Source organism: Electrophorus electricus, chromosome 5 (assembly GCF_041902795.1).
Source record: "Electrophorus electricus isolate QZ-2024a chromosome 5, ASM4190279v1, whole genome shotgun sequence".
In the NCBI taxonomy this organism is placed as follows: Eukaryota; Metazoa; Chordata; class Actinopteri; order Gymnotiformes; family Gymnotidae; genus Electrophorus; species Electrophorus electricus.
Window position 1 is genome coordinate 16558429 of NC_137501.1, and position 9444 is coordinate 16567872.

The following is a 9444-nucleotide window of genomic DNA, read 5'->3' on the forward strand; positions in this document are numbered from 1 at the left end:
AGAGGGTAAAGAAAACAGTGAGTATTCCCCCTGCCTCAGAGGTGAAATTAATTTAATTGTGGATTGACTTAATAGATGCAAATAACTTGCTGTTCGCTAAGATCCGTATCCGAGACCCTAACCAGGATGGCAAGGATATCACAGAGGAGATCATGTCAGGAGTAGGCATTAGCCAGAACACAAGCCCACCAGTGGGACGTCCCTGCACTACCCCTACTGCTCCACAGGTAAGCCATTCAGTCCCGCAGCCCGAGCCCCTGATCGGCTGCAGGCCGCTGCTTCGCGTGATCCACTCCACAGGTTAAAGTACTCTCTCATCTAGTCCTCCCTCATAATAAGCTCTGAGCTGATTGTTTGGTTGTTTGGCTGGCTTTCATTCTCTTGTCCTATTAAAAGCATCATACAATCAGCAACAAAATCTGATGGTGTAGTTTGATTTCCGGCCATTCTCTCTTCCTTCTTCAGTGATTCGGTCACACCGTTGACCCTCCTCCGTCATATTTGACTGGTTCCAGTAGCTTGTGTGATTGTGGCTGTTCTGATTTAAGAAGGCTTCTCAGATGTGTTTTGATGTTCCGACTTGCCGTGCCTATTCTTTCGTCTGCCTCCATCTTAGTTCTCCCTCACAGCCACTCGAATCCTCCTGATCTTCCCTCGTGTTCCCTCTACACAGACAGCCCACGTAAAGGCCCTGTAAGAAGGATTCAGCCAAACCCTGAGCACCTCAGCTCCTCTGAGGAAAGGCTTCTCTGTAAAGGGAACACTCACTACTGCGCCGTTGCACTTACTTTGTGTCCTCTTTCCCTAAATGTTAACAGTGTTCCTCTTTCCTCTCTTTCTCTATTTCTCCTGCCCATTTATTTAAGCACCCCATGCTTGTCTGCTATCTCTTGCTGTCTTTGTGTCTTCACCCCCCCCCCCCCACCTCCACACACACACACATTTTGTGCCTTTGCGGCTGGATCTTTTGCCCTCTTGTGCTTTCTCATTTCATCTCTCTCTCTCTTTGCCTCTTTCTCTTCTCACTTCTCTAATTATGCTGTGCTGTGCTGTGCTGTGCTGTGCTGTGCTGTGCTCACCCCCCCACCCTCATTGCCATTCCCCTTCTTCTGCATGTGTGTGCAGTATCTCTCTCTCTCTTTCTCTCTCCCTCTCTCTCTCCATCTTTTCCGTCTTTTGCTAGTTTTTATGTCCACACCCTCATTATCCTCGCATTTTCTACCTCAAATCCCAGCAGCTGAACAGCCAGGTAGCAGAGCAGGGGAATGTCAATGTCGGCCTGGCCCTGGAGGCCCACTGTCCGGCGAAGGCTGCAAGTCCAGCAGCCGGAGAGGCGGTTGCCTCAGGCATGCTGACGCCCTCGTTGCCTTCCAGCACTGCTGCTCCTTCAGGCCTCACTCTCCCAGGCCAGGCTGTTATAGAGGCAGTCCAGGCCTGTGGAGCCTCCACTGGGGCAGAGCTGAAAGAGACTGGGAAGGAGCCAGAGGTCTTGCTGGAGGATAAAGTGGAGCCCATCTTACAGTCCAAGCTTAGGCAAAGCTTGAGTCAAGGTAAATAACCACATGCATGACATGCTATGTTAGGACACTAAAAAGACACCAGACCGATTTGTTATGTTTTACAGCTATTAGTTTATCCAACACCTGGAAGAAGCCAAAAGAGGACACTCCTGTGGGGCAGGCCCAGTGTCCTGACAGAGAGGTGATTCCTCTCTCCAGGTGCTCACTGTACCCCTCTCTGCATGCAGAGCCAGAGCTGAAGGATGGGAAGAGGCAGTATGATAGAGACTTCCTGTTGGCCTTCCAGTTCATGCCTGCCTGCATGCAGAAGCCAGAGGGGCTTCCTCCCATCTCTGATGTGGTACTGGACAAGGTAAGCCTGCTAAAACATTGGCCTTTGGGGAGCTTTAAAACCATTCCATGGAGAGGGGCTGATGGACTTTGACTTGACTCTGTTCTTTTCTAGATCAAACAAAACAAGCTGCCCCTGCAGCAGGTGGGCCCTCGCATTATCGCCAGAGACCCAGGCTTCAACCCAGCCTCTGCAGACTTCAGCAGGGCAATTCCTGGAGGCAGGGGTGCACCGGTGGGTCTCTCCGCTCATCCCTTCTCTTCTGTCACAAATGAATGAGCGCCTGGTCATCTTATGTGACCGAGGACTTTGTGACATTGTTACCGCCCATAATAAAGAGCACCCATTCGTTGCTTCAGCTGCTCAGTGTAGGCCCGAGACGGCTGCCTCCCCGCAAGATCATTACCAACGTGAATGACGAGGTGCAGCTGAAGAAGGCCGAGAATGCCTGGAAACCTGGCAGGAAAAGGGAGAACACCCAGAACCCCGAGACCCAGAAAACTCAGGTCAGCACCTCACTCCGCTGTGCCCTGTTTTCAGATTTCAGAGTCACACCCTGTTATGGTGGGCTTGAAAGCTACTTAATTTTTTTTGCGATATGCTCTTCAAGAATTGGATATTTAAATTATAGAGTCGTTGTTTAATTGGGTGGGTGTGCGGGGAGTGTGCACGAATGTAGCTATGCAGGGGGACATTGGTTTCTAGTGTAAACAGGGGGTGTGATGATACTGAGGACCAGATCTTGTGTGCTTGTTGTTCCTTGTGTTGATTGTGGTGTTGATTTTGGTGAGAGAGTATTGTAGATATTGTAGTGTATTCTGTGGATGATCTTGTATATATTATAGGTTAACACCCAGTGGTTGTGTTAAAAATATTCTTGCAAATTTGTGTGCAATTCAGCATTTGGAGAGATTGACAGATCTTCATTGCATTGTCTGGTCGGTAGGGTTATTATTGGATCAGATTTGGTTATTATGTATATATTTTTTTTGTTTGTAGGAGTTATATATTGATTAAATCTAAAATTCTTGTAGCTGGTTCTAATGGGTTTTCTTTTAATTTGAATTTGGAGCACATGAGGGGTTTTAGTTGATAAGATTTGATAAACTGTTTGCTGCCAGTGCTACACTTCTCGGAAAGTGTGATTGATGTATGATGCCTTTATCGGTCTATATAGCAAAGTTGAGTGATTTTTGTTCATGAGGAAGTTCCAAATGGCAGAGTAAATATTTGGTGAAAGTGAGGAGTTAGTCATTATGTGGAAGAACTTCTGAATTTAACAAAAGATTGGGATCTTTGTAATGGAAAGCTTAGTCGGTAGTCTGTTTTCCTCTCCAGGAGCTTTTCCAGAAGGTGCGCAGTATCCTGAACAAACTGACACCGCAGATGTTTAACCAGCTGATGAAGCAGGTGATGGACCTCACCATCGACACAGAGGAGCGCCTCAAAGGCGTGGTTGATCTGGTTTTTGAAAAAGCCATCGATGAGCCCAGCTTCTCTATGGTCTATGGCAATATGTGCAGCTGCCTGGCTATGGTGAGTAACATGTTCCCATACATTGCTGCTGAAGTTCCATACAAAGGCAAATGCCACACAGAAGTGAACTCTGTTTGAACCACTCTAAACTGACATGGAGCTTTAATCAGCTTCTATTTAGTAACAGAACTCTCAACACTGTCTTATACCCAAGTGTTTCTCCTACATGTCTTTCCTGTGTAGTTAAAAGTGCCCATGGCAGACAAGCCCACCAGCACTGTGGGTTTCCAAAAGCTGCTGCTGAACCGCTGTCAGAAGGAGTTTGAGAAGGACAAGGTCAACGATGATGTTTTGGGGAAGCTGCGGCACCAGCTGGAAGCGGCCACTTCAGTAAGCAGCACTCCTGTCTAGTTTACCCGACTCACCAACCCACAGATCAGGAGAAAGGGGACTACAATCGGCAGCAGTGCTGGGAGGCGGCCAGGTCGTTATCGGGTCCAAACGCGCTGTTTCTTGCTTTTGTCTTTGTTCTGGTTACTCCTCGCAAGGCCAGCGAGCGGGAGAGGCTGGAGGAGGATCTGGAGGAGGCGAAGGACAAGGCCCACAGGAGGTCCATTGGTAACATCAAGTTCATCGGGGAGCTGTTCAAGCTGCACATGCTGTCAGAGGCCATCATGCACGACTGTGTGGTCAAGCTGTTCATGAACCACAGCGAGGAGAGCCTGGAGCGTCTGTGCCACCTCCTCACAGCCATCGGCAAAGACCTGGACTTGGAGAAGGCCAGGGTAAGCAGGCCGCGGGCCTGGTCTGGGTTGATTTAATATTCTCAGCAGATGCTCAGCACTTGCATCGGTTTATCTTTAATATGTCATGTAAAGGTTTACGGCGCATGTGTACATGAGTGCTAGTGTGCAGTGCAGCGGCTGTGCGGATTTTGTCCAGATTTGGTCTGTGTTGCGTTTTTCACAACAAGTACTTTACACATCGAAACTGGATGAAGAAGTTTTGGATATTGTATATTGACTGTCAATTTTGTCTCTAGTAGGAATGGCAGTTGTGATGTTGACAGTTCAGTCACCAACTAGTGTGACAGTTATTTGTGTTCAAGTTTCTTGTTCTTTTTTATTGTTTTGTTTTTTTTTCCATGCACGCTTTTAACCAAAAAACAAGCATGTTGAAATGTTGTTTATAAAAGTTTTGCCGTCAGTGTTTTCTGTTGCTTGCCTGTTGCCTGCACTCTGACTACAGGGTAGCCAACTAATTAGGATCATCATCTATAGTGCGACTAGCATGCTGTGCTGATATCAGTGTATTATTAGGCCTTGGCAATGATTTTGAAAGTGTCCAAGTTCATGTTGTTTAGTGAAGTTGTTAGTGTGGTTGTTAGCTCTGCTCCTACTACAGCTGACAAAATGAAAGGCTTTTATTGAGGACTGGTCAGCTGTTAGAAGGTTTTGCTCTCACAGCCTCCTCCACGTTTGCCGCCTCCTGCTGCTGCACCCTGGATTCCCCAAAGCCAAGCGCAGCTGATGACAGCACAGCTACACCCACAGTGGCAGTGAACTGCTTTACAGCACTGACCAACGTGCAAGGCAGCAGGGTTTACATAAGAGTCATAAACGTCTTGCGACATGAGTTCAGCTGAGAGCACACCTGATCGAATCGAAAGGTGAAGAATATCTGAAATTTGTCGACGTTTCTCTTACACTCTCTCTCTCTCTCTCTCTCTCTCTCTCTCTCTCTCTCAGCCAAAAATGGATCATTACTTTAAATATATAGAAAAGACAGTGAAGGAGAGGAGGGGTTCTTCACGCATTCGGTTCCTGCTCCAGGACGTCATTGACCTGCGACTGGTTAGAGACTCTGCCTGTGTTTGTGTTTGCCATTCCAGCGCATGGTGATGCAAAAGTATGCATCTGCTGATTTTGCTTTTCTAGAATAACTGGGTGTCGCGGCGAGCTGACCACGGGCCCAAGACCATTGAGCAGATTCATAAGGAGGCCAAACTTGAGGAGCAGGAGGAGCAGAGGAAGGTGCACCAGCAGCTGCTGTCCAAGCACAACAAGAGGCAAAGGTGTGGCCCTCAATTCCGTGACAGCCTTTTTCACCTGGCTGTGTGAGGCCGAGGACAAGTCCAAGGACAATCGACAAGAGGATGGACACATTTGCCAACGTGTGCTAAAAGACAATGCAATAATTCAAAAAAAATAATAAAACTGTGTGACAAAGAAACAAGTTCTGACTCTAATGTATTTTTGCTTTTTCCTTTATGAACTGCAGACAAAACTATATTTAACATTTGCAGATGTTCAAAAGAAAAGACAGAGGTGAATATAGAAATAATATTATTTATTTTTTATTTTATTCTTCCTTGGCTTCTCGTGAATTCAGATAGGCTCTGCCCATTAGATTTCACTTTTTTGTTTGTTTGTTTTTTAATTTCTTTTTGCTAATTTCAAACCTGTCCTAGGATTTTCACACAATCTGAGTGAAATTGGTGTCAAAATATTTGCAAGAGTCTGAATCTCAATAATTATTTAAACAAAAACCTGACATAAAAAATACAGTTGTCCTATTCCAGTCTAATATTAGTAGTACAAATTAGTAGTACAAAGGTCAGGCTTTAACTTTAACTTTAACTAGCTGTCACTCCTGAAGGACATGTTCAGATTTCATGAAATTTAAAAGACTTATACCAGTATTGACTTTGAGGTAGCTTACCAAATGTAGCAGTTTTGTCAATATGGGGCATTATAATATTGCAAATAACTGTTTCTCAACGACTGCTCTTCTGATCAAGATGAAATTTTGCATACTGCTTCTGTAAGCAAGCTGAAGGATTCCTAAGGATGACTCAAACATTGGCTAATGTTTTTCAAGTAATTGGCTAATCATAGAACTGGCTTCAGTGGACTGCTATAACGTTGATTCTTGTAGAAATTACTTTAAATTTAAATATCCTACTACTTTTTATGTTGCTGATGAACTGTAACACACTAGTCGTAGGACCTTTCTCCAATCTTCACAAATTTGGTATCAAAATATTGATGAGACTGAAACATGTTGATATTTGTATGGTATATGGCCCCTACATACCTATCAATCCTTCCAAGGTGTACTGATTCATTCAAAACAGCTGAAAAAAAATTAAGACTTCTTTGAGTAATTCTTATGAAACTTGACATGAGTATTGATTTATGGACTTTGAGCTAGCATGGCAATTATAGGACATTTTTGCCAACAGCCCCTCTGACATATGAAAAGGTATTTAAAAAAAGAAAAATGAGTCAATCCCATTGTGTACCAATTGTGCATGAGAAATGCAGTTTATACAGTGCAATACTTTGTGACTATTTCATAAAAAAAGTTCAATACGTTTTGTAAATCTTTTTTTAGCCTGATTTTTGATACCTAAATTAGTTGGGCAAATGCACCTTTCAAACAAGTCAGTGACCTTTTGATCTAGAGATACCTTTTAAATGTAAAAAATGCAGATCTTCTTGTAAATAATGATCAAAAATATGTGTATTTAACTATCAATCCCCAAGAGCAGGATTTTTATTAATAGGCTAAAACTTAGCCATAGAGTGTTAGATTATCACCAAACTTCAATGGTGTATATGAACATACTGTGAATGCAAGTACATTTGGGGTGAACTGACCTTGTGGGGGAACTATATTTCTTAATCATGTCGAATCAGAAAAATAATGTTTATATAAAGCAATTCAGCAGAGAAAATTGAGAGATTGGTTTCAAAATACAACATTCCTGGAAACAAAATGTCAAAACCAACCACAAAGGCTGGTGAACTTAATATGGCATGTCATCAGCAACCAAGTTGTGCAGATGTGATAAAATGATTGGACCCTTTAATTGCCACCTGCAGCTATAATAAATGTAATTCTAATGTATGTCATGAATTCCCTAGATGAAGGAATTTAGACATTTCAATAGCAACACACCTCCCTTGATGGAATGACTGGGTACAGAAATTAGTTGACCAGAAAGGCCAGAAAAATAGCACAACCACAGCCTTCAAACCAGACAACAAAGCTGCTTAATGCTGACAGTTTTATTTTTTTTTCAAATACAAAATACAGACTCACTCTCAATAAATAACCATTTGATGAACTAATGCAGAATATAAATTAAGACACTGACACAAGCTTTACTGTAGTTACTAAGCATTTAGGTTTGGGTGTTCTTAGGACTTGGTGGGATGGTTACAAGCAAATATTGGCATATTAGATAAGCAGAAAAATACTATGGATGGGTTCAACACATGATGTGCGTACTCGTTTGACTTTGGATCTATTGGATCCCGCCAATAACTGTTGAAAAGAAAAATGACCACCTGATTGCTAAAACATATAATGGAAATAAATGTCTTATGCAATACGAGAATTATGGAAATCGGGTCAGCTTTGGAATAGAGAGGAGCGTTAGGCACATACTAATAATATTAATACATTTTCAGAGACACACAATATCCATCCTGCCAAGGACAGGCAGTGATCAGTGAACCAGGCAGCCAGTAAGAGAAATAAAATCACCAAGAAAGTCAGGCTTTTTGCTGTTTTTTTTCAAAAAAATGTCCTTGACAGAACACAAGATATGACTGAATGAGCAAAGTTACATTTATATAGAGCCTTTCAAAGAACATACAATGCTTTCCAATGAACACAAACAGCTTCTACATTCAGTCACATGCTGGATATTGTGTTAAATTGTTTGTCAGTGGCTTACTGCAGGGTGACTGTGTGTAAAATGGGGAAGAGTAACTCCACTCCAGCCTCCTCTATCTCACAGTCATGCAGAGTGAGCTGTGTGTGTGTGTGTGTGTGTGTGTATGTAGGTATGTATGTGTGAGCTCTCTGGATGACCATGGAGACGACTGCGCAGTCCTCAGTGCTCAGAGTCAGAGTGTGTGTCTGTGTGTTTGCTGTCAGGTCCAGAGCAGAGCTGCAGAAGAAGTCCAGTGTGCTGCAGAGCAGAGAGCAGATCTGCTGCTGCTGCCCCCTGCTGGAGGTCAGAGACACTGTAGCAGTGGAGCAGCCTCAGCAGCAGCCTGTCAACACTGAGAAAACAAAACACACACACACACACACACACACACACACACACACATACACACACACACACACAAACACACACACAGTGGCAGGGCAGTTAATTTCAGATTAATATAAATATTTCACCCGAATTTACCAATTACCATGGACTGTAATATGTTGATTACCTGACACAGGAGTCTCAATAAAACCTAAACAATGCTGGCACAAAATGACATCTTGGAAACTTTCCAAAACACACATAAATGAATATATAAGTGTATGTAAATGTATATAAGTTTTTATAACACGCCCAGTTTCCTGCTTATTTTCAGCCACTTTTTGGTAACTGCATTTATATTATGTCAAATGAGATTTTAATGCTTTAATTTCTGTGTATTAAGAAATGGTACTTGATCAATTTATGTTATTTATCCTCATATGGAAAGATTTGCTTCCATATTTTCCATATTTCAAATTTTGTGGGAAAAAGATGTCTGGAGATTTTACAGTCTCTTATAGCCTGCAAGTTATAGGACAGTGCCAGACCCGTGAAACAGTGCCACTTCATCCAGTGTTTAGACGACGTTTGATGCTTAGACCTCATTAGTCATATGCTAATAGTAACTTTGATACAATCTTCAATACAGTGTTGAATCAATGTGCTTTGCAATAGTGAGCTTTGATGCCTCAGTATCTAACATCCCATCACTACACTGGAGTTCTACCATATGTATTCTTTCTCTGCCTGTTCGTTTTCCATATTGTTCTCCGTTCCCGTGTTCTTAATATCTGTGTTATCTTACTTTTACCTCTATGTTTTCTTCTTCCTGGTTAGCCTCACTTTGTTTTTTGTTTATCATGTATTCTGGTAACATGCTCTTGGATAATGTTTCTGCTCCTCCTAATAAACAAAGTTCGACAACACGCTTGTGTCTTGCCCTGCCTGTCTCAGCATTACAGCTAATCTAAAGGTCAAAGCATAAACTTCACTGGCAGATACACCTATATTTAAACATTACCACGTGTGTACACAGTTTTCTAATTACATTAACATATTAACAA

The 9444-nt window shown here is 42.7% G+C and overlaps 1 protein-coding gene across 1 annotated transcript in view; it reads left to right on the forward strand.

Annotated features, from left to right (window-relative positions):
* Positions 1-5447, forward strand: part of LOC145657963 (eukaryotic translation initiation factor 4 gamma 3-like) — a 29488-nt gene extending 24041 nt beyond the window's left edge. Inside the window, exons 2-9 of the mRNA XM_081714843.1 lie at positions 1719-1872; positions 1966-2085; positions 2211-2357; positions 3190-3387; positions 3571-3717; positions 3876-4112; positions 5076-5180; positions 5265-5447. Of these exons, the coding sequence (XP_081570969.1) occupies positions 1719-1872; positions 1966-2085; positions 2211-2357; positions 3190-3387; positions 3571-3717; positions 3876-4112; positions 5076-5180; positions 5265-5447 (1291 nt within the window). The remainder of the gene's footprint in view (positions 1-1718; positions 1873-1965; positions 2086-2210; positions 2358-3189; positions 3388-3570; positions 3718-3875; positions 4113-5075; positions 5181-5264) is intronic.
* Positions 5448-9444: the final 3997 nt, after the last annotated feature.